At 43.9% G+C, this 25,834-nt stretch overlaps 1 protein-coding gene across 1 annotated transcript in view; it reads right to left on the bottom strand.

Moving 5' to 3' along the window:
* Positions 1-25,834, bottom strand: part of FNDC3B (fibronectin type III domain containing 3B) — a 178,835-nt gene that overhangs the window by 52,833 nt on the left and 100,168 nt on the right. Inside the window, exons 7-14 of the mRNA XM_014938841.1 lie at positions 21,186-21,343; positions 17,885-17,944; positions 14,939-15,077; positions 14,553-14,606; positions 5,478-5,602; positions 2,559-2,733; positions 1,878-1,964; positions 100-238 (exon numbers count right to left, since the gene is read on the bottom strand). Of these exons, the coding sequence (XP_014794327.1) occupies positions 100-238; positions 1,878-1,964; positions 2,559-2,733; positions 5,478-5,602; positions 14,553-14,606; positions 14,939-15,077; positions 17,885-17,944; positions 21,186-21,343 (937 nt within the window). The remainder of the gene's footprint in view (positions 1-99; positions 239-1,877; positions 1,965-2,558; positions 2,734-5,477; positions 5,603-14,552; positions 14,607-14,938; positions 15,078-17,884; positions 17,945-21,185; positions 21,344-25,834) is intronic.

Genomic DNA, 25,834 nt, shown 5'->3' with positions numbered 1-25,834 from the left:
GCATGAAGAAAACCTAAGTTCTAATACATATTTACATCATTCAACTTGAATTTATTGTGATGCAGAAACGTTCTACTATGACAAACCGTCCTGGCTTACCCCATTTCACACTGAAGCCGTGAGATGTTACTGGCCCCTTAATAACGGGTCTGGTTGGAGGTCCTGGCCTGTCTGGGCTTGTTGTGCAGACCAGCACTTCACTGGGAGAACTCCTTCCTTCCACGTTAGAAGCAAACAGCTGAAACAAAACCACAACAAGTTCACCATCGTTGACTGCCACTGCTTTTCCGACACTTCTCCGCGATGCACTCTTGTAGCAATTGCACAATTATCATTAAACTGGAAAGAATGTCACATCCCAACAAAGTGTGTAGGATTCTAATAACAGGTATCAGATTGTCACATTGTTTCTTTACAAACCACATTGATTTTTCCCCTCCCTCCACCAGCAATAGATGGTGACATGTTTAAGGCAAGAGCGCTGCTGCTTTTCCCTTTAAAGAAAAGAAAGTCACAAGGCAACTTGCAGTTATTTACTCATACAAGATGAACACGATGACAATAGCCATGCTATTTTTGCTTTGGAGGTATTTCATACTGCTATTTAAAACGAATTAATTCAGAGCATCGATAATCACACAATTAAAAGCTTAAGGAGCATGACATGCAAAACAAGAAACACATCATCTACAGCTGCTGAAACGAGCAGGATGCTCACAAAGTAAAACTTTCTCAGCCAAACCCTTGGTCTCCACTCAAGAAAGCCTTCTGCTGACTTTGGGGAGAAGGTTGCTAAGCTGAGAGAAGATGTGAGGACCTGGCGAGGAGACCGAGCAGATCAGGATCGTACAAGAAACCCCACAGGACCCAATGTTTTGCGGCTGCTGAGAGCTGTGTTACCTCATGCTAGTCTCTGGGACAGGGATCTGCTGCCAAAGAAGTGAGTAATGAAATATGTATTATAATTGCTAATTGTAAATATAAGCTAGCAGGAACTTTTCCACTTGGGAAGCTCTGCTATTCTCAGGAGCAGTCATTCCTATCCTCTCTTCTAACACAGCCATCCGAGGAAAACAATTTGTAGTTTTTAAGGCCAAAGAAGTATTTGAGGTTCTCTATGCTTGCTTTACACAAGTCACTAAAGCCAGTATCGACTCCTGTGTATCATCTCGTGGTTCTTTATTGTCCTCCAACTTAAGACATCATGCCACAAACCCCAGACACATGAGCTGGACTAACACCACAGTAACAGCTCTAGGGGATCAGTGTGAGCTACAAACCTAATGCAACATTTATAAATTCCCCTATTTATACAGCTAAAGATTGCACAAGCCTGGCAGGAACTGAAAAGTCATCTTAAATTGATTGTTCAAGCAGGATCTTCAACACTTTTGCAGCACCATGGCTTCCCCATCCTCTTATTAGGAATAAAAATAAAACTTTACTTGCTTCCAGGTCACTGATAAAATTATGACATAGTATATAGCAGCACTGCTTTTTCTGGAACCTCACTAGAAGCAGCCAATTGTGATTCCCTTCACAGAATGGTAGGGGTTGGAAGGGACCTCTGGAGATCATCTAGTCCAACCTCCTGCCAGAGCAGGTCCACCCAGAGCAGGTTGCACAGGAACGTGTCCAGGTGGGTTTGAATGTCTCCAGAGATGGAGACTCTACCACCTCTCTGGGCAGCCTGTTCTGGGGCTCTGCCACCCTCAAAGTGAAGAAGTTCCTCCTCATGTTTAGGTGGAACTTCCTATGTTCAAGTTTGGGCCCATTGCCCCTTGTCCTGTCACTGAGCATCACTGAAAATTTACCTGGAAAAAAAACCCAAGGCAGCCAATAAAATGCAATGACAAAGAGAAAAAAAAAGATTTTACCCTGAATTTATACTGTGTGCTTCTTCTGAGATTCTTCACAGTACAGGCTTGCTCCTCTCCAGTGTACTTTGGGTGAAACACGCTATCCTAGAAAAAACAAAAGCAAACACTTTCCTGTAACTGAGGAGTCTGAGGAAGTGCTCTCTGTATTACGGTCTGTAGCTAGAAGACATTATAGCAAAGGGGCTTTACAGTCAAGTGCTTTTAAATATTATTACTATTACTATAGTTTTAATCTGGAAGGTCACAGTAATTTTTCTTTTAGAAAAAAAAATATTATTAGATGCTGCAACTGACCTGAATAATACAATTTTGCTGTGAAATAAGCACAAAAGGAATTGTGACAGTTGAGAGGAAGAGAAGAGGCAGATGACAGAAGGCAAGCACACCACACAGCGGTGAGAAGGACGCGGCAGACCGAGCCGGATCGGGACAAGCTGCCCTTATACCTTACAGATTCCTGTGAAGCTCTGTAAAGCAATCACGGGTGACAGCAGGGATTTGTAGCTAAGGATTCACAATTCTGCTGTGGAGCAGAACGAATCACACAGCTCCATCCTGCCAAGCACCTGGTACTCCAAAAAGACCCTCCAAATCCGCAGTCTTCTCGATGATCTTGAATTAATAAATGAGAACTCAATCTAAGTCACGTGGCATATTTTATAGGAACACAGGACTTACATTATCCTCTTCCTGAATTTCCAAGGTGTAGGAAATCACTTCCTCTGGGGTACATCCTTCCACTTTATTCCACTGCAAGGCTATCCACGTCACACCGGCTCGAACAAGCCGTGGTGCAGAAGGGGTCTGAGGAATGTTTCCTGCAGTGTAGCATACCACCTCCTGGCTGTACCCACTGCACAGGGTTGGAGAAGGAGAGAGAGGAATATTAAAAAAAAACCCAAACCACAAAACAACCCTAAAAAAAAAACCAAACCCTGAACCTCAGTGTATTTAGAGAAATATTACACATTTTCAAAAAAACAAAAGACAACGTTTGAGCAACCTGGTCTAGTGAGAGGTGTCCCTGCCCATGGTTGGAACTGGATAATCTTTAAGGTCCCTTCCAACCCGATCATCCTATGATTCTATGTTAAAATTGCCCAGGTGGAAAAGATGAGCACCCAGTTAGGAAATGCCAGAACTAAGAATAGAAAAAAAATAGTGCAGGATTATATGTGTCCTCACCCTCATTTTTACAGATCTCATCACAACAATATTGGAAGAAATAATATTTGATTGCCTAAAAATATTAACTAACTCTTCACTGTGAAGCAGAGGAAAATCTCATTTTAAAAAGGGGAACTAAAACATAGGAAATAAAGCCTCAAGTTTTGAGTTTTAGATGTTGACCTTGAGGTGCAGGTGCCACCTTTTATAAAGTCAGAACACCACTTCCATTCAAGCCACAGCTCTGAGAGCCGAGTGCTCCAGCAAATCTAGGCCCACTGTTTCAGACCACCCTCCTCCAAAGAAAGCAGGGAAGATTTATCCAGTCATGACCACGCTCAGCATCACATAGGATACCTCTGGCTCCAATCCTTTCCAACTTTTCCTGCCTAAAAAGTTCTTTGCATTTGAGGCTGAGCATCATTCCCACAGCTCAGGCTGCAACCAGAGAGAACATCCAGGGCAGAGGAGACCCATGTTCTCATCTTCTTGAAATCCCAGCCCACAAGGCCTTGAAACGTAACAGGCGGTTGTGTGGAACAAATATAGGATAAGTTCTCTTTAGATCCCATGCAAAATCTATTCTTTTCAATGGAAATGTGAGAACCAAGTTTAAAACGGACAGATTCTGGTCAATTTTCAGGAGGACAGCACCAGAACTCTCTCTTTTCAATGGAAATGTGAGAACCAAGTTTAAAACGGACAGATTCTGGTCAATTTTCAGGAGGACATCACCAGAACTCTCAACTGAAGGTAACGTTATTGCAATTTTTATATCTGTTTCCAAACTACAAACATATTTTATTCCTTAAAATAATGTCATGAATTTGATGCACACAAAGCACCATATCTCCTTTTTCTGAGTCTTCTTTCTCAAAAATAATATATTTGTTGAAATAGGTTTATAGTTAAAAAATCCACCTATAAGTTAACACACAAACAGGACAAATATAATCTTAAAACGGTAAGTCTGCAAGCATTACAACCGACTAAAACCATCTCACGCCACAAAGTGTTTGATGACATTATCATGTCATAATTTTGAGTGCTGTCTATAAAAATAAACCGTGTGCTGTTGGTGCTTATCTCACACATTAACACAGAGCAGCTGACCATAAATATACTTTCTTAGTCCACTCCCTCCTCAAGAGCCTGAGGAAAAAAAAAATAGAGAGAGAACAACAACAAAACCAGGGGGAGGGTTGAAGCATGCCCTAAGATGTTTGAAAAATCTGCAATCTGGCAAAGAGAAGAGATTCCAAAAAATGAAAACTTTGCATAAAACTGGCATTTTCATTTACACTCAGCAGCTCCAGCTCGAGCCTCTCTCTCTCTTTCCAGTTCAAGTATTATTTCAATAGGGAGGGAACTAATCTTGCAAGAAGTTGGCAAAAGGGACTCCTTGCAACACATGGACAGCCCCAGCATATCTCGGAGGGAAAATACAGGAATGTGAATAAAGTCACTTTTAAAAGCTCCGTATTACTAAGAGGTTTGTGTTTTGGAAGGGAGAATAATACAGGAATCTCTCTCAGCAAAACACATCATTATAAACCACTAGTGTTCCTTTTTCCGTCCTTCTTGTAATAATGATTAGATCCTGTTTAGCTAACAAGGACAATAAAGGAGTATACAAGAGCCCTGGATGTTTAGTTTCTTCACAGCTAAACTCTTCCTGGCCTGTTTTCCTCCCGTGAGCGCGGAGCCCCCGCAGCACGATGGCTCTTTGGGCACAATCATTTCAGCCCACTGCTCCCTAGGAGCTGCCAGAGGATTGCACCAGGTCTAACTTCTCATCATCTTCATTTCAGCACATCTGTTCACGTGCAAAGAGAAGGAAAACTCGAAAAAGCCATCTTGCAGGGGGCTTGGGTGGGCCTGTCCTCTCTCCCCCTTCTTTCCCCCCCCCAGCAGCCAGCCCTGCTGAAGAAGGAAAGGACTGTACTGATGGAAAAAAAAAAAAAAAAAAAAAAAAAAAGACAGAAGGGCTTTGCTTTGCTTTTAACCCAGAAAAATAAATATATCAAGATTCCTTTCAAAAATCTGTAACTCAACTTCCTCTTGCTTGTTTTTCTTGGTTCACAGAGGTCCCCAGTGGGAATTTTACATAACAGCTGTATTCTTTTTGTATTTAGGAACACACCACAAAACACCATTTAACACCTCAAAAGGAGCCTATCTTCTTAGGTTAACCTCATCCCCCTGAAGGTGCGCAGCGGTTCCCCGGGAGGGGAATGACACCACCAGGAAAGGTACGACTTACTCTATTAATAACAGCGCAAATGTCAGGTATTTAAACTCAAAACCATAAAGAAAACAAGCAAACACACACAAATACCCCCAGAAATTCCTCTTTACGCTGTCATTGATAGTTAAATGTTTCAACTAATGCTTTTTCCTCGAGGAAGAGCGTACCTTGGGAGAACTTACCTCGTACCGACGTCATTCTGAGCCGCTAATCGGAAGGTGTACCCCAAAGCAGGACACAGCTTGGTCAACTTGCAATGCTTCTGGCTCCCAAAGTAACATTCTCTGAAGCCGCTGTTCCGCTTTCCCTAGAAAGAGAGGGATGTGTAATCAGAGAGCTATGGAACAAAACCACACGGGGCCCGTTTTTTATCAAAAAAATAAAAAAAAAAAAAAAAAGAGAGATGTTAAATGATATTAGAATTAGATGCTTTCATACAGGAAGTGAAGAACACTGACAGCATCACTACACTACCTAAAATAATACAGATCAACACAGTCACTCTGCTGTCACGATTCCTCCTCTTTTCAGACTCCTGTCTTCATGAGATGTAGCTGCAGTTGCCGTCCTTCTGTCTAAAATGCAATTTATCCTACTCGTTAACAAAAAATCCACGCAAATTAAGGGTGAAAAATCATCTCTGAATCGACCTGGTGACAGGAGCACAGGAGAGCTGTGACTAATGTTTCCTGCAGGTGCTACCCGAGCTCTGCACCTCCAATCCCCCAGAACCCTGCCTGGTCCTTTGGAAGGACGCTGCATCCCACAAGAGGGCTCTCGCTGCCCGCCGGCCGGCCACCGCCACCGGAGAGGGACAAGCCTCCTGTGACCCTCTGCTCAGCCCCGAGCCCTCGAAGGTAAAACACATCTACTCATCACAAAGAAATATTTAACGTGCTGGGTTCTGTACCCATCCCGTTGCCCAGAGGACGCGGCGTGTGATGAGCAAAGAGGATTTGCTGGAAAGAGTGCGACTTGGTTAAGAGACCTGGATGCCAGAGGTATGTTTTATGGGAGCTTCACATCAGCGGGACCTGCTATGGTGAGCCCTGACAACATCAAGACAGGGCAGCAGCAAGAGAGGGTTTTGAGATGTGGCAGGGGGGTTGAAACAAGATGATCTTTAAGGTCCTTTCCAACCCACACCACCCCAAGATTCTATGACACCTCTTCTTCCCAAGTCCTTCCTCAGGTGCATCAAACACAAACCAGCACGGCCAAGGACAGGGACATTCAGAAGCTTTCTCCCTCCCTGCTACATTTAAAACAGAAGAACCTTTTCAATCCTACCCACCTTGGTGGGGGTAAAAACCCAAGGATGAAAACAAAGCTGAGCTTTTCACAGGACAGAGTTTCCTCCTGGTTACATGGTCACTTTGAAAACTTTCAGGAGAAAGGACCTGGACTGCTCAACTCTACATAAATAATATCTACTGGAGCTGTACCAGTTTAAAGGTGTTTTGATTTCAATGTTTGAATGCAAAATTCATGGACAATAACACTGTGAAGTACCCAAAAGAGAGGTACTTTATAATACTTTATAAGCGTACCCATCTGCTCAAAGTGGTGCAGGATTATACTCATCTCTGCAATTTCTGGTGCAAAACCTCTGCTACACCATCTATTATTTTTGGCACCTGTCTCTACAACTTTCAATTTTTATCTTATCTGAGTAAAATTAACAAGTCCATAGACAAGACTACTTATTTCACCTGATATACACCAGTGTGACAGAAGACACCATGTTTCTACACCCAGGCAGACTACCAGGAAAATTATTTATACAAGTGTCCCCTCCCTGTCACCAAGAGCCTCACCAGCTGCTGCCTCCTTCAGCTCCATCTCTCCTCCCTTGCACCGTTCTTCCTCCGTGCTCAATACATCACTTCAGCATTAAAGATTTCAAAAAAGCCCAAGCTGGACATACATTTTTCACTGGCCCATTCTCCAGGCCCTATCAATTTCCACCTCTTTTCACCCAGATTGCAACACAGAAGGAACAACTCCATAAAAATGCTTGTAGTACGTCTCCAAAATGTGTTTTATCAAGCCAGAAGCGATCACACAGATCTCCAGCCCAGCACAAGGATTTGGAGGCACCAAAGAGACGTTCGGCACCCAGCAAACAGCCATAACTTACTTCTACCTCTACAGTGGGATCCTAAACTTGTTCGAGAACTTGGTTTTATACACGATCTTCAATTTCACCCCATCTGCTCCAGCTGTATCATCACGGCTGAAGTAAATTAATGGGTGGAATTGGAAAAGAATCATGAATCCTAAAGGAAAGTCTTTTGTAACTGAGAAAACTTTTTCAGATCTCAAAGCCCTAGATATAATGTTATATGACAAAACTCATTTTGGAAAAAAACAATAGGTCACCATACTTCCCAGCTCAGCAATATCGCATTTAACATCCAGACTATACAAAATTTAATTGGTAATCCTATGTTTAAGTAAAATATCCATTCATCAGTGCAGGACTACTAAGAATATTTTTTTTTCTATTTTCTCCCCAAACTCTCTTAGATGCACTAAATTTACTTTTCTCTAACTCGTTAATGACTTCACTGTTTGAAAACCATTTGAAACCATTTATTCTCTTTTTATTTTCTGCTTAAGAATGTATTTTTAAAAATTTTTTATAATTTCCTACGTTTTTCCTCCAAGAGAACAAAGTGACCAAGCATGTGATTGACAAATAGATGACTGGCAACAGCCAGATAAAACGGAAAGTCACGGAAAACCTCACCTGCAGCACAATGACTGATCTGAGAGCACTGGACCAAGGAAACTCCAGTTTGTCAAACTGGTGGGTTAAAACTTTGCAAAGATTGCCAAACCTTTATGTTATCTTCAACTTTGTAACAGTACAAACTGTGATATTGTATATATTTTCCTTTTAGAACTGGTGCTGTACATTCCCCAGACTCGCTCAGAGACTGACTGGTATTCAAATTACTCAGACTGGCTGGTATTTCGGATTCTATTGGCACTAATTGGAGAGGCTGGCCGATATTTCTAATTATCCTGGCATTAAATAGCTTGGAAATAGTCTCTCCGCTCCTTCCCTCCCAAGATTTATGAAAGCCCTAATGCTGGCATAATTATGGACAGGAACAACTGGCAGCCTGGTACTGGCTGCCACCCAAGAGTCTTACAGCTTTCCCAGAACCCTTCTCCCATTCTTCTGTACGCTCGGCATCCAAGTTTTAATCCTCTAAATAATGTTTCGTAAGTTGCTTAAAATATACTGTATCGTTTCCGCAAATATTTCTAATCCACGAGTTTCAGAGGGAGAGCAGACAGACACTGTCTGACTTCTTCCCCGGCCCTCCCGCGCTCCCTATTCTTCACCAGGACAACCCATGCTGTGATGCTCATCAGGGCCTGGCTGAGGAAGCGAGAACCAGTCAGCCCCACAAGTCCAGCAGAATTTGCAAAATAGGATAACTCAACAATTTAATACAATTCTTAAGAGCTTTGCCTGCTATTTCAGCTCTATTCCAATCTACGCTCACTTAGAACAGGACGCTTACTCCTGTTTCTCCTGGAGATTGCATTTGAGACAGAATCACATGGGGTTGGAAGGGACCTCTGGAGATCATCTAGTCCAACCCCCCTGCCAGAGCAGGTCCACCCAGAGCAGGTTGCACAGGAAGGTGTCCAGGTGGGTTTGAATGTCTCCAGAGATGGAGACTCCACCACCTCTCTGGGCAGCCTCTTCCAGGGCTCTGCCACCCTCAAAGTGAAGAAGTTCCTCCTCATGTTTAGGTGGAACTTCTTATGTTCAAGTTTGTGCCCATTTCCTCTTGTCCTGTCACTGGGCACCACTGAAAAAAGACCAGCCCCATCCTCCTGACACCCACCCTTTAAGCATTTATAGGCATTGATCAGACCCCCCTTGAGTCTTCTCTTCTCCAGACTAACAAGACCCAAGTCCCTCAGCCTCTCCTCCTAAGGGAGATGCTCCAGGCCCCTCATCATCTTTGTAGCCCTCTGCTGTCCCCCCTCCCTGTCCTGAAGGCAACAAGGGGTTGCCTTAAGGGGGATTCAAGGGGGTTGAGGCTTCAGATGGGTTTTGTTGACCACAGTCCCTGCAGGAAATACAGTAAATAAACATGAAAGGAGGAACGGGGCACTGGAGAAGGAAATGGAGACAGTCCTTCAGCAGACCTCTCTGCAAAAGCCTGGATAGAAGCTGCCAGCACCAGCTCTGCAGGCAGGAGACAAGCCGGGAATCTGCTGCAGGACGCGCCAGCTTCTGCGTTTGGCTCATGTTGGCAGGGAAAAGCAACAGACTGATACTCAATCTGACACAAAGCTGTGGAGCAAACTGTCAACAGTTGCTCTAACACACCCTGGTATCTCTGCAAAGCATTTATTGTGCAAGCTCTCAGACGAGGGACTAGATTTTGCCTATGTACAAACATTTAGAAGGCAGAGCAAGACCTACGTAACAACCCTAAAATAGAGACAAAACCCAATTTTATCCAAGACTCTCCTCTTGCCTGTCTCACAGGAGTGGTGTAGCCACCAAAGAGACCTAGAGAGCAGGTAGGTGGACAAACACAAGCCCGTGCACGAGCATGGAGGTCCATGTGTCTGAAATTCTGGTGGACCCTCACTGAGATGTGTGGCCTGGATTATCAGCTGCTGTGAAGTGAGCACATCTCTGCTCACCTCGAGAAGCCTAAAACTTCGTGGCAGAACAAAACTATCTCCACTTATCTATATATAAACTTATATGATTAACTCTCCATCACCAAATCGTTAAATAGTGCGGTACCGTATCTGCCTCCCTCTTGAGCAAATTAAAATGAGATGGTGACTGGATCCGACCTGAAGCTGCTTTTGAGTCACACCCAAAACCACGACACACACTGCCCGAGAGGGATGTCCTTGTCTCTGGCTCGGGAACAGTCCTCCCCTTTCCCATAGAGAATGAATGGGATACTCTCACTACCCATATGCACAAGAGAAACATTTATTTACTACCACTTAATCATGGAATGATCATTTCACATCTAATTAGCAACAAAGGCCTGATTCTTACAGCAGCGCTGGGAGCATTTTTCAATGCAGTCACAGTTTACTGGCTTTGCCAAGCTCTGGCATCAGGAGAAAGCATCACCTCTGCAGTCATGTTTACTGCTGGGTGGATTTTTAAGGCTATTTTTTTTCTGGTTAGCCTTTTGCTTACCCTAAATAATCGATCCTGGCACAAAGTCATCCATCGACTAGTTTGGGTTTGTAAAGAGCCAGAGGTGGAGTTTTCCCTCAATTACGAATTTTAACTCATTTTATTGCCAGACTGCTATTGGCAGTCCCAGCACTTGAGGAGCAGGCGTGTTCAGATCCCACTGAATTTCAACAGACCCAAGAAGAGGGGCTGATCCTGACTCCTTTGAAGCCAGTGGAAACTTTGCTAGTCTCCAACCTGTGTAACTGAGTGACAATTCACTGAACTGATCTTTTACTCTGCTGTTAAAAATTGAAGATCGGCCTCCATAGTTCTTCAGGCATTTTAAGCTAAAAGAGGTTATTATCAAGGCATCACAACTATAATTCAAAGACCTGCATCAGTACCAAGGAAAAGTACTTGCATTTTCTAACCAACATGTAATACCAGTCATGTTACAAACTATCCAATCCAAACTGGGAGTGGGAAAAGGTAGAATAGCAGGAATAGCTTTGTCTATTGACTACTCTACCTTCCAGAGTCTGCAGGTCAGGAAAACCCCCAAAACTCAGAACTAAGCTGAAGCAGCAGCAGCTGGGTAGGTCCGGCACAGTGACATATTGATTTTTTGCATATAGAAGTGATGCCACCTACACTCCTGGCAGGATTTGGGATGCTATAAGCTATGCCTCTGCCCTGTAAGACCAGGAGGAACGAGTTGAGATACCATCAGGGATCTGGATCCACTCCAAGATGTGAATTGCCCCAGAGACAACCTGTCCCCCACTGTTCAGGAGCACGAAGGGGCTGCAGGAGCCCTTCCTTCCCTTGGTGGGAGCAGGCAACAGAGCTTGGGCTGGGGGGACTCACCTGGGACACAGCTGGTCACACCGGACCAGCCATCTCCATAGGCTGGGGGAACCCAAATGGGACACAGCTGGACACACTGGACCAGCCATCTCCACTGCTCCCCACATCTCCCATCCCTGATGCAAGTTTTGCTCCCGTCCCCAGAGGCTACAGCTCTTGCCCCATGGCTTTCCAGGACCTGCCTGCCCCTTCTGCCTTGCGAGGGCTTGCCACAGCCCAATCCCATGCTGTCCTTCCCTAGGAAGGGGACCCAACTTCTCCAGGCAAAATGCCATTTTAGGGATGGGACACAGCTGGACACACTGGACCAGCCATCTCCACTGCTCCCCACATCTCCCATCCCTGATGCAAGTTTTGCTCCCGTCCCCAGAGGCTACAGCTCTTGCCCCATGGCTTTCCAGGACCTGCCTGCCCCTTCTGCCTTGCGAGGGCTTGCCACAGCCCAATCCCATGCTGTCCTTCCCTAGGAAGGGGACCCAACTTCTCCAGGCAAAATGCCATTTTAGGGTGTTTTCCTAACTTTTAGCATGGGCCAGATTTCTTGTCCTCCACTCGTGCAAATCCCCCTCTGCTTTGCAGCCACAATTTTATTTCTTTCTGATGGCTGATGCACCCGTGTTTGGGTTTTACCCCCTGTGCCCTGTAGCTAATGAATGTTGCTCAAGCTGAGATCTGGCAGAGTACTGGCTGTTGCCTGGCAAGTGTCCCCCCCTTCCCTAACGAATTCAGGCTCCAGCATCTTCAGACCTTTTTCTTCAATAAGCCTCAACACCAAGCTTTAATTCAGCAACTCATAATTGCATTTCTGTCTCGCATCTGAGGACAAAAAACCCCAAACCTCAGAGAAGCTACCCCTGTGGCATTAACTAGCATCTTCAGACCTTTTTCTTCAATAAGCCTCAACACCAAGCTTTAATTCAGCAACTCATAATTGCATTTCTGTCTCGCATCTGAGGGAAAAAACCCCAAACCTCAGAGAAGCTACACCTGTGGCGTTAACCGTCTCACAACCAGACAACTACATTTTGGTCAGGAGTCACATCAAACCACTGGAGAGGTACCAAGTTCATTTGTGCAAGGCCATTATTCTTCCATCTTTGCTGGCCAGCTATCCACTGGGGCTCAAGATTGCAGGATTGTTACTGAGAAGCCAAGGTAATTAAAATAGACAGACTAAGGGAATCAGGACACCTTAGTTTTTCCCCCTTGGTACACGAGCTAGCCTGAACCAAACTCTTTTTTCTCTGTAAAAAGCAGACATGGTTAACAATTCTTTCTGAAGACAAAACTCTAGGTATAGACTCAGTATTAAAGGGTTTAAAGGACAAAAGCCTTTTAGAATTGCCTTATGTATACCCAAAATTATGACTAGGCTCCACATGGAGAAAATTAACATCGGAAGTATTTGCACTGTATTAATGGTCTGTTGTTGGTCTCTCTTCTGACAAGACCTTCTGTTGCATCCCTTCCCTTTGCAGCCTGGAACCATTCCTGTTTCCACCGCTTCACTGCTCGGTGCCGTTACGTCCCCACGGCTCCAAGTGACTGGAAGCCTGGTAAGAGACCACAACTGCACAGTCAAGGTGTCAGAGAAGCAGTTTTGGGCCCCCTACTGCCAAAAAAAAGACATCGAGGTGCTGGAGCGGGTCCAGAGAAGGGCAACGGAGCTGGTGAGGGGTCTGGAGAATAAGTCTTATGAGGAGAGGCTGAGGGAGCTGGGGGTGTTCAGCCTGGAGAAAAGGAGGCTGAGGGGAGACCTTCTCACTCTCTCCAACTACCCGAAAAGAGGGTGTAGAGAGGTGGGGGTCAATCTCTTCTTCCAAGTCACAGGTGATAGGACAAGAGGAAATGGCCTCAAGTTGCACCAAGGGAGGTTCAGATTGGATATTAGGAAAAATTTTGACACTGAAAGGGTTATTAAGCCTTGGAATGGGCTGCCCAGGGAAGGGGTTGAGGTACCATCCCTGGAGGGATTTAAAAGATGGGTTGATACAGTGCTTAGTGACATGGTTTAGTGATGGTTTAGTTTTTTATCAGTGTTAGGTTGATGGTTGGACTAGGATGATCTTAAAGGTCCCTTCCAACTTAGACAATTCTATGATTCTATGTAACAGGATCATTCTGGCCCATCCTTTTGGAGAAATGTCTTTTTGATCTCCTTTTCCCTGACCTCACTTTTCACTGAGAACCTTTCCTCTTCTGTTATGCAGAGAGGGGCAGGAAGCCATTCCCAAATTATTGTTTCAGTTTGGTTGAGTTCAGTGGGTTTCTCACCACGCAGACCCCACCTGCTGCCATACTGCACCCAACAAATGCTTGCACAGCGAGTGGTTCCAAACATCCAACGTGTAGCAAAAGGGTCTGGCAGCACGTTACTTAGTGAAATAAAGGAAAACGATTCCTAACAGAATATTCCCTTTAGGATATTAGTTTTGGATTACTAAAAACCTCCAGAGATGTTTCTCAGACTGTACAACTAAACACCCCTTCACACTCCTCGTTTCCTGACTCATCACCTTTTTTCTTTACGTGTCACCCAAGCTTTTTCCATCACCCCAAAAAGTATTTTTTCCTTCAAAGATGATATTCACTGACTCACCCTTTCTGTAGAAAAGCTTGCACAAGGGAAAGGAGGCAGAAAAGGATGGAGGGAGGACTCAGCCAGGACCCGCCCCGCAGCAAATGTGGCTCTTAGCACTCTCCCCAACAGCACGCTGCTCACTAACAATGTCAGATCTTTGGGACAGAGAATTTATTTCCTTTTCTGTCTAGAAGGGGATTAATTGCCACTATGTAAAGGACACCCTGAGTACATTCTCCGTAGGACAGATGAATCCTTTTCTTCCTTGAGCTTTGTTCTCAGCATACAGAAGAAAGAGATCACGAACAGAACTCAAAGCTACATCACAAGTAATTAAATAATAAGTAATATTAATTGACAAATAAAGTACACCAAATAAGCAATAAAAAGTTAGGTTTCAAGAGTACAGAAGCAGAACATTGCCTCTGCATGAAAAACACTGAATAAAAGGTCCCCCCACACACTGCCCCTTTCACCTTTCCAACTCTTTACCTAACGCCATCAGGATTTCATTTGCCTACTTCTACTTTCTCCTGCATTTAATTATTTTTCTTTACTCAGCAAATCCTTGGAAAGTCTGAGTGTCATTTATTTATGTATTTATTTCAACTAGTTACTGCTTACCTCATCCCACTCCAGAAGGTAGCTGGTGATTTTTGAACCATTATCAATGGGTGCCTATGAACAAAAATAAATAAAAGGTGATTTTGGGAACGGAGAAAACTAATTCCCCCTCCAGGCAAATGACTAGAGTTTAAAGTGAAACCAAAGCTAGGGTTTACACATAGCTTGGCAACCTCTTAACGAATACTGAGAAGAAGCTGGAAGTAATGAAACACATGCATTTAAAAAGTCAAGTCAGTGCACGGGGAGGGATTTGTCAGAGAACAGCGAGTTCAAGTCCCTCACTGAAAAATTACTGTCTCAGCTTTCAATTCTTTTTAATAGTTACGCACAGTCAGTAAACCATATTTTTCACTGCTTTTTGTCCCGATCCAAGCATTACCTACCTTCCATTGTAAGGTTAAGGAGCTTTTGGTCCTGTGCGAGGGCTTGGGTGGGAAGGGACACTCTGGTGCTGAGCTGTGAGTGGTGAAGCTCACTGGCTCCGAGCAGGATCCCTTCACTGAGTTGTACATTGCATATACCCTGGAAACAAGATGCAAACGGGATATAAATTTGCTGACAGTTCAAGATGAGACAGCCCTGCCTCAGCCCCAATACTTGGCTACCAAAGCATCCACGATGCCATCCAGTAATGACAGATTTCTCACAGACACCAGTGGCCTCCTTTATTCTACTTCACTCGATACAACTATGCAAAAATAATCACAGGAGAAAGGGAATATTGCAGTGCTTTGTGCAAACACTCCCATAAACCACTGAGTTATCATCTTTTCTTCCCACCACTATTTCCTTGCCTATTGCTGGACTTTCCCACTTTCCTCTTCATAATACAACAGAAAGTATGAACTCCTGAGAAAAAAGGTCTAAATTGTAATGCCTGGTTTACACTTGATTCCCATGTACCACGTTGAGTGGTGGCAACTGCTGGTCTCCTTCCACGAGTACAAGGTTCTCCTACATAAGCTCAGGTGTTGACTTAGTGGACCTCCATGAACGAGAACTAACACAGCTCAGGAACATTGCTCTGATAAAACTAGAAATCTTCAAAGCAAGTTTCATTTCGGGGAAATCCTCTCTACAGATCAACACAGAGGGGCATATACAATGCCAAATCATGTGGGAAAGCAAATACAATATAGTCGAGCACTTCCCCACAAAGTGCTTTTCTCTGAAAAATTAATGATGTTATTTTTTCCTTTCATGTTTTCCACGCAGCAAAAGGAAAGTGCAAATTGGAAGTCTTCTAGGCAAAAAAACCCGTTCAAACCATGACCAGACGCTGACCTCTGAGCTGGCTGTAGCTATTGTGTACTTGAATGCAGAGTTTAAGAAAGGGCAATTTCTAAATTTGTTTTCAGTAGATAAGAGAAATTTATGCACAATGACCACCTACGTGGAATCAAACGTTTCGGGGGATGTTCACCAGAACTGCTGTTGTGCTGCTCTACCTGCTAGCGGTCAGGAGTGAAAATTAATGCAGTTAATTAATTGAGTCTGCATCTGGCAAGGGGTTTGTACGTGTGCAGGAAATCAGCGTAGCCAAGCATCAAACACATGCCATCGGGGAATACAGCCACGCGAAAATGAGCTTAATCTTCTGCAAGTCACCAAAACACTGAGCACAGGCATCTCTGAAGGTACCAAAGTACCAGCTACTTGAAGAAAGGCAGTGGGGTAGGTTCAGAGGGAACCAGGTTGTCCTGGGCAGGGCAGGAGCAAGTGCAAGCAGCTTTTTCTGTGCCCTGAGAGATCCTGCCAAGGTTAAGGAGACCCAAGGCGATCCGCCGAGTAACTGCTGGCCCCATAAATTTCTTTAACTTAACAGATTTATTTCTTCGCAGTCGTTAATACGTAAGGCAGAAAAAAATTGTCATGGAAAGCAAACAGCTGGCCTTTTCAGCATCGGTTCCCTCCACTACAAATGCAGGCTGCTGCTGTTTAAGACTGATTTTTATATTTGGCAGTCACTTCTTTTTAAACAGAAGCTATTGCTAACCGTTCACAGACAATTTATAATTTGGCAAACCTGCAGGAAGGCGGAGGGAGCTGTAGGGAGAAAGAAGTCAGCCAGGACACGGGGCAAATACCCCCAACGCCCCTAAAAAATGGCATGAGATCTCAATGCCATTTGAAGCTGGCTTTAAAAGCGATGCTCGATTGCTTTCAGCAGGAAGCCCAGCGGTGTTTTACAACCCTCTCCTCCTCCATCCCATCCATTTGCTGCGAGGGCTGGGACCACTGCCCAACTCGGGAGCCCGAGCCTTTTACTTATTTACAAGAAGTTACTTCTGCTCTCGTGCTTCTACTTGAAAAGTTCATTTTAGGGCTCCACTTAAAATTATCCTTAAAAAAAAACAAACCCAAAAAACTATAGCATGAGCGCAAGACATATTTTAGGGCTCCACTTAAAATTATCCTTAACCCCAAAAAAACTATAGCATGAGCGCAAGACACACTTTGGTGCTGGGTCTTTTTTTAGAGCTCAAAAGCAAAGTGTTTGTTCTTTAACGTTTTACAAACAGTAGCAGCCTTGATGTGAAAAAGCACATGAAACCTCGTCTGGAAAAACAGAAGGAAACAATAGACAGGAGTGAAAGGATTATTTTTTTTTAAAAGGATATCGAGCATAAGTGAACAGGATGTGAATTTGCAGCCTTGGTTCATAAGCAAAGTCTTTAAAAAAAATGCAACATGAGCAGATAAGACCACAGATGGTTTTTAAAACATCAGGGAGCAAAACTGACAACATGTTAATAGTTAATAAATCTGTAAACCACATTTTTAGAATCAAAGAAAAATACGCTCTGAAAATATCAAGACAGGCCAGTGTGAATTCATGTATTTTTTTTTTTTAATAAATGCTGCAATCACTGTGGTCAGACGGATCTGCAATCAGCAGATTTACTGCACGAAGCAAGGAGTATTTATGAAGAAACTGTGCTGGAGAACTTTCAGTGCCACCACACCTGTGTTACAATAACTGAAAAAACACCAGTTGCTTGAGCCAAAATCTTAAGAAGCTTGAGATATCCCCCTTTCATACGCAGGCACTTTCAGGCCTATTATATATAGAGGCAGAAATAAAGATATGCCAGATGTCTTTTTTCCTCTTACTATAGCAATGGCAACATGTACTGTTCAAAAAGCAACTTAAAGTCTGAGATAAAAATCTATCAGAACATATTTAGAAGCCAGTGTAAAAACACCTACAGAGGTGACCATGACATTTCTGAGCTACAATATACAGTTAGATAAAAAACTTTCACATTTGTTCTCATATAATTGAAGAGTTTGTATTTAAGTGACGTTCATCGCCTCATTTAACTCACCTGACGTGATAATCTGTTGCTGGCCTAAGGTCTTTCAGGTTATATTCTAGTTCTTCTCCGCTGCAGAAAAAGAGCCCAAAACCAACAAATCAATAAATTATGAAAAGCAGGATCACACTTAGTGATTTTCCAGTGACTCCCTCCTATTATGATTTGAAAGAAGAAAAAACATCCCACCACAGAAAACCAGTAGTAAACAACATACCCACAATTTGTCAACACACTTCATGTTTCTTGAAAACTTTATAAAACTCCATATACGTAACAGAAAAGTAGTTATCACCCCAATTTGTACAGTAATCTAGCTATATAGGTTTATTTCAATGCTATCCTTACGTTTTGTTGATATTTGCATGAAGCTCATTGTGTTTTCCAACCCTCCCAGAGATGAAAGTAACAGAACTGATACGTTAATTTTGTACTTTCTGCACATTCCCCATTGCGAAATATTTTATAAAAACTGAATGTCATTGAACTTCAGAGGAAAAAGTATAGTTCCTTGTACAACCATTTCACTTATTTGCTTTTTCTTCCAGAAGCACACTCTCTGTGAGGACCATGGCAAGGAGACGTTTAATTAATGCCCTAACAGCTGGACCTGGATCTCTTTCAATACCAAGCAAAGTAAAACACAGTATTTCAGACATTTTAGGAAAAAAAACCCAGCATATGATCTATTAATTTCAAATGTAGCCAACCGAGTTAGGGCTATTCTTTTTCCTTCTGGTTTGTTTGCTGGTAAATGAACACTAGGCTCAGTCATGTGTTGCCAGGTCTGAGGATGAAGGTACGGGTCAGTGCCTAATAAATAATAGCCACCTCGTGTAAGTGCTTGGCTTATTCATGATTCTATTAAAATATGGGAAACAAGAAAATTCTCAGTTTAGCATCAAGAATTATTTCATAGCCAGCTGGACAAATACAGGGAGATATTTCAAAATCAAGAGAACAAAATCAACCAGAAAGCACATGCCTGCTGGGCTGCCAGAAATCCACCAAAAAAAAACCCTTCTTTTTTTTTTTTTTTTTCCATATAGTTCAATGCTCTGCAAATTCAGGGTTATTTTCCCCCCCTCTGAAATGAGTGCACCTCCTTGCAAAGACAATGTATTCAACATATTGCAGGCTCTGTTTTGCCTATAGTAATAGTGATTACTGCTGCTCGTGCCGCAGCGTCCTGCGTTAGGCTAATGGCTGTTTTCTGGCCGGCAGCAGGAGACAGATCACTACTTGCAGCTTTAAAACAGATGCACCACATTCCATAACCAGGAGAAAATGTGCAGCCGTCACACCAGCAAGCACAACCAGTACCAGAAAAGTGCTCCTTCCCATTTGAAGAGCTCAGCAGCACACATTAACCTACAGAGATGCTCATGCTGGCTCACAAACAGCCAGCGTCAAAAACAGAAAAAAAAATAATAATAATCAGGCATTCCCTGGTTAATACGCTCTTTTTATACCCAAGACCTGCCTTCAGCATACCAGGAGGAACACCCTAATCCGCAGGACGTTTTAAGAAAGGAGATAGTTTGGTCTCGAGAGGTAATTCCATAAAGGCTGTACCACCTGGAGTCTATTTAATGAGATTTGGGAAGGATTAGCTATTTCACAACAGCTGAGGTCACATCTCAAAATTTTCTCTCCTCCACGTCATTAGAGGGGAAAAAGAAAGGCACACCACCATATGTCCTTGATCACCGAGTGAGCTCAGAGGATCACTGGAAGGAGAGACAGAGAAATCCCTCAAAATTTTTACTGAAGACTGCTGAGAGCCAAGAATTCAGGTTTTTCTGGGGAGCCCAAATAGCCTATTGATTGGCGTGCTCCTTCCTCTGCTCCTCTAGGAGGCTTTGAAGCAGGAAAGCCCTCCAATTTTTGCTCCTTAGCTCAAAAAGCAAGCTCTACTGCTCTTAATTCTGCAAGTCTGCACAAATTTAGCCTGTTAGGACGGCAGCGATCCTGCCTGCGCAGTACACACCACAGGTTTTGATATTTAGCCTAAGAGAAAAAGTAACCTTTGCATTGGCAACGGGAGAGACAGCATTGTATGCAAGATCTGCCATGTGCTGGGCAGGTGGGGATGGCAGTGAGGGACCTTCTGACAATCCCAAGGACAAACACAGGTTGAGTGGAGAATAGGTTGGGAGCAGCTCTGAGGAGAGGGACTTCATCTTAGTGATGATGCTCCTTGTTTGTTGTGTGGGTGTCTATTTTTGTCAGTTAGGTTGACGGTTGGACAAGATGATCTTTAAGGTCCCTTCCAACCTAGAAGATTCTGTGCTTCTGTGACTTCGGGGTGTTGGTGGGTGAGAAGCTCAACATGAGCTGGTAATATGCACTAGCAGCCCAAAAAGTCAATGGCATCCTGGGCTGCATCACCATCAGCATGGCCAGCAAGGCATGAGAAGCTCAACATGAGCCGGCAATATGTGCTAGGAGCCCAAAAAGGGCATCCTGGGCTGCATCCCCAGCAGCGTGGCCAGCAAGGCAAGGGGGGGATTCTGCCCCCTCTGCTCTGCTCTGGGGACACCCCACCTGGAGTCCTGCCTCCTGCTCTGGGGCCACCAACACGAGAAGGACGTTGGAACTGGTCCCGAGGAGGCCACAAAATGATCAGAGGGGCTGGAGCACCATTGTCCTGCCTCCAGCTCTGGGGCCACCAACACGAGAAGGACATTGGAACTGGTCCAGAGGAGGCCACAAAATGATCAGAGGGGCTGGAGCACCTCTGCTGTGAGGACAGCCTGAGAGAGTTGGAGTTGGTCAGCCTGGACAAGGCTCCAGGGAGACCTTATTGTCCCTTCCAGTCCCTAAAGGGGCTCCAGGAGAGATGGGGAGGGACTCTTGATCAGGGAATGCAGCAATAGGACAAGGGGTAATGGTTTTAAATTGAAAGAGGGGAGATTTAGGTTTGATATTTGGAAGAAATGCTTTATTCTGAGGGTGGTGAGACACTGGCCCAGGTCTTCTGGGATGCCCCATCCCTGGAGGGGTTCAAGGCCAGGCTGGATGGGGCTTTGAGCAACCTGGTCTGGTGGGAGGTGTCCCTGTCCACAGCAGGGGGGTGGAAGTAGATGGTCCTTAAGATCCCTTCCAACCCAAACCATTCTTGGTTTGTACACTCAACCAGCTCCCTCCAAGCTCTTCCAGCAAGAGGGGGCTGACAGGACAGCGAGGGAGCAATTACAGGGTGTCCAAATGAGCTCTTTTCTCCTGCCACTGACGGACATGCCAAAATGCACCTTGAAAAACTCAGAATTTATTGCTAACAAAACCACAAGTGCAAAAATGATGCTGTTACCTGTAAATTATCTTGTATTTTCCATCCCTCCCTTTATCCGATAAGGCAACCTCGTAGGTACAGGTGTAAGGCAAACCGTTGTTGTGTCTATCTGCATTGAGAAGGCCGGTGGGAGGTGACCAGGAAAGTAAAACCGTTCTTGCTTGAATATTTGTAACCTATAAAAGAAACATCAGTTACTCTCAATTCTGAGAAAAACACTATCCTCCAAGTACTTCCTTTCTGCTCGTATCTTCACAATCAGTTTCTTGTAAAAAGGAGATTTCAGAGCTAGAGGTGAAAAGGGTGAGAAATGGTCACCAGCAACACAAACAAAAATACAGATTCATGGCATGAACTAATCTCTACCAGATGAGGAATAGACAGAGAGAGAGAGAGAGATGTCCCCTGGCAGGGAGCTGGCTCGTCACTGTCTCAGCATCCACCAAAGGACACCTCGCACCGTTCTGGAGGTACAGAAGGGGACAGGAACTAAGGGGAACAAGACTTTATCCTATAGATTGTTTTGTACACAATTATTTTTTCTAAAGCTTTAGTTAGGCAGATTCTCTAATAAAACTCTGATGGCTTTTTCACTCATCCTGTTCCTTCTTGTAATTTGAAACTGCAACAATTCAACTGCAATTAAGTAAAAACCCTCCAATTCAATCTGCAAGGTTACACTGACTCAAAAGCATAAGGGAAAATCACAACAGAAGCCCAACTTATCAATTAAAAATTACATCGCAAATCAATGACTTCGTGCCCTGAAAGAAAGACATCATGTGTGATCTGTAGTCACCCCTGGGTGTGACACCTCAGCGGCAGATGGGTGAGGATTCTGCTTTAATAAAACACGGGAAAAATACCTCAAACCCCTGCACCAAAACAACCTTCTCACCCCAGCAGTGCAGCTGTGTTCTTCTGGAACCAGGGGTCCACATAACCCCAGAGGTTAGAGAACCAGCATTGCTGTTCTCACCAGGAGAGCCCCCCGGCAGGGTACCAGAGACACCGACCATCAGCTGCACGTACCCAACAGCATCTTCCCAGGGAGCAGCCTTCTCTTATCAAGCCAAGAAAGAAGGAAAAAAAAACCCAACAAACCCACCACCACCACCATCTCGAAAGAAAAAGAAATCTAAAACAATACCTGCACTGGTTATCTTGGAAAACCAGCCCAACGTTTTTATGCACGCCTTCTGAAAAAAGCCCAGGAAAGCCTCAAAGGCTCCACAGCCACAAACTCTTTTCATAATAAAAATGACCACGTTTTTCTTTCTTAATGGTAGCAAAAAGATAAAGAATATTTTTCTAGCTAGCCTCCATGAGGAGGAATCAAAGCACGGGGTTTTATATTCTTTGTTCACTTCTACGCATCAAATTTCACCGGTTCTATCACTTTAACAGGTTTTTCCAACACATGGAGCGAACCGTTGTTATTTCAGAAGGTGTAAGATGAATGATGCAGGTGCTTAGTTACACGTTTCCTACCCTTTTCTTGAGACAATTGAAACACCTTACCCAGCAATGATTTGGTAATGAAATATTAGCAAGCAGCTCTCTGGGGCTGCCTGCTTACAGCAGCAATGATTTGGTAATGAAATATTAGCAAACAGCTCTCCGGGGCTGCCTGCTTACAAAATCCGGCTTCTGGGTATTTTTATATAAAGGAGAATATTTAACTCCTCACGAGAAAACACATTGCTTCCAGCTGAAGAGCAACTGTTGTGTGTGATAGCCATATATCAAGCAGCTTCTTTCTGAGCAAGTCATAAATCTGTTTCTAACAGACTGACAAGTAGGTGACACCGTGAAACGTCTCATCTTAACTCAAACACGGCCCTCTCAGAAATTGAAGGTTTTAATTTATAGCAGCAAACTCATGTCTTGCCAAAAAGAAAACCTCCGTTCAAGCTAATGAGAAAAACAAGTTATAAAGCAAGAAGCTTTAAGTAGTATCAAGCTTCTTTTTTTTTGGTAAAAAAATATGAACACGCAAATTCTTGTATGAATTTTCACAGGATCTAGTCGCATTTTTCTGATGCTGTGAAATCGATGATTGCTTCCAAAACCTGGACCAGTGAAAACTGACACTGGCTTAGATAGCTTATAGGAATCTTGAGTGATTCAAATAAGACATGAAGTTAATTTTTTGAGATATATATACACATATGTGAATGAAATTGTGACAAAGATACCTACGAGATCTAAGAGTCTGTATTTTAAATAATATTTTGATCAGAAAACTGTAGGGTAAAATCCAAATAGACATTTTTTTTTTAACATACATTACCACTATGCCAGCTCAGCCCATCAACACGCAGCTTCTTTTATTATGGAAATATGCTTGCATAATTGTTTTTCATAAATTCAGACAGACTTGGAGCTGGAGGCACGCGATCCTGCCAATGTTCTATTGAAATGTTTTTCTCTATGACTACTCCCAAGGACACACGTATATATTCTGCGTACGGCAAAAAAACTCTGGCCTTTCATGAACTTTCGCAATCTGTAAAAAGTTAGGCCTTTTGTAGCTGCTTAAGAGAAAATATCTTATGGACTGTTTTTCTGAAGTCAGTGCACAGACTTCTCCATGCGGAGGATAAAAGCTCAAACAGAATCAGAAAATTATAAGGGGTTGGAAGGGACCTCTGGAGATCATCTAGTCCAACCCCCCTGCCAAAGCAGGTCCACCCAGAGCAGGTCCCACAGGAACGTGTCCAGGTGGGGACTGAATATCTCCACAGAAGGAGACTCCTCCACCTCCCTGGGCAGCGTCTTCCAGGGCTCTGCCACCCTCCAAGTGAAGAAGTTCCTCCTCACATTTAGGTGGAACTTCTTAGGTTCAAGTTTGTGCCCATCACCTCTTGTCCTGTCACTGGGCACCACTAAAAAAAGACTGGCTCCATCCTCCTGGTACCCTCCCTTTAAGTATTTGTAAGGATTGATTAGATCCCTCTTAAGTCTTCTCTTCTCCAGACTAAAAAGACCCAAGTCCCTCAGCCTCTCCTCATCAGAGAGATGTTCTAAGCCCCTCATCATCTCTGTAGCCCTCTGCTGTCCCCTCTTCAGCAGCTCCCTGTCCTCCTTGAACTGGGGAGCCCAGAACTGGACCCAGTGCTGCAGATGGGGCCAGACATAAATACTTAGCTGTAAGGGAAAAACAAACCAGTTTACTGTTCATTAATGGTGCCCTAATTCCATCCAACCAGAACACAAGCACCCAGAGCACCTCTTCACAGGCTGGGCAGGTAAATCTTTGCACTGCTTTCTACTTACCCCAGCCTGTCTCATCTGTCCCCAAAAAATTGCCCTGCTGGTTTTGAAGAGGGCTGGCTCAGCTTTTTAGCCAAGGCCTAACAAAAGATTCTCCCCACAAGGCGTTTTGTGTGGCTGGTGAAAAGCACAGTTAATTAGTTTCTGAAAACTTCTCAGTTTACACAGTAAACGCCTGCTTTCTGCGCTATCAAAACCCGGCGGTGTAAATAATTATTTTTATAAAAAAGCCCCTGGGAAAGAATCCCAACTCCTGCACTACTTTAATAAGGTTACAAGACTGATGAATATGGGCCCTTCCCGGCTTTCAGGTAACGAACAATGTTTCTGTACAACTTTCATTATCTTTCAAATTCCGGGTGAGCATTCACAGGCATCGTGTGGTTCGGGGGCTTATTGTGTGTGTGAGAACTACACTGCGAGCAACATTCATTTACTCCCTCGAGGGCAAGGCTTGAAAGACTCGGGGGTCAACCGAATTCACGGTTATTACCGGGTCGAGATTTCGCTTTTAAACCGTGCCTCGAATCCTGCAATTTTAGGCAAAAAAAAATCCCAATGATTAAATATGAGTTTTCAGCAGGAGCAGGCTGACTTTTGGAAAGTCAAACGCGTGTCCCAGGACCGACTGGGTGGATCTGTGGCGTTTCCCTGTGGGAGGTGATGTCCCCCGAGCCCCCCGGCAGCCCCCCGCCGCTTCGGAAACCCAGAATCAAGTTTCCCTTCCCCTCCCCGAGGTATTTGCTTCAGAGAATGCCTACTTTGTCTGCAATAATGTGAATTAGAAATATATTTCCGTTTAAATAAAAGCTAAGGGCTTCTTTTAAAACTTTTGCTGTCAAAGGGATAAAAATACGATTAAATTTACAGTTTGGCTGCATGTCTCTCAAACAGGAAACAACATCTACTATGGTTTGGGTTGAAAGAGACCTCGAAGATTATCCAGTTCCAACCCCCTGCCCTGGGCAGGGACACCTCCCACCACACCAGGTTGCTCAAAGCCCCCTCCAACCTGGCTTTGAACCCCTCCAGGGATGGGGCAGCCACAGCTTCTCTGGGCAACCTGTTCCAGTGCAAACACATCAGAAATAGACTTCTTAAAAATGATAAATTTAAAAAGCGTGTATGTTTTGTACTCAGAAAGGTGAGAGAGACTTTGTCACAGAGCAGAACCTGGATGAGGTAGATGAAGGATGGTTCCAAACAACTGCAGAGCCTCCGACCTGCTCCCTTGGACACATCCCAGCTCCAGACACAGCATCATTCCCCTTGCCACTGACTGCTTCTTGTTTTAATTGTGTCATTTATTTCTACACAATTGTTTTTCTACAGATTGTTTTATTTTTCACTCATATATGCGTAAGGCTCACCAAGAAACATGGCCCAGCTAA

The sequence above is a fragment of the Calidris pugnax genome, unplaced genomic scaffold (assembly GCF_001431845.1).
Source record: "Calidris pugnax isolate Ruff unplaced genomic scaffold, ASM143184v1 scaffold52, whole genome shotgun sequence".
NCBI classification, from domain to species: Eukaryota; Metazoa; Chordata; class Aves; order Charadriiformes; family Scolopacidae; genus Calidris; species Calidris pugnax.
This window is presented reverse-complemented; position numbering and strand designations above follow the sequence as displayed.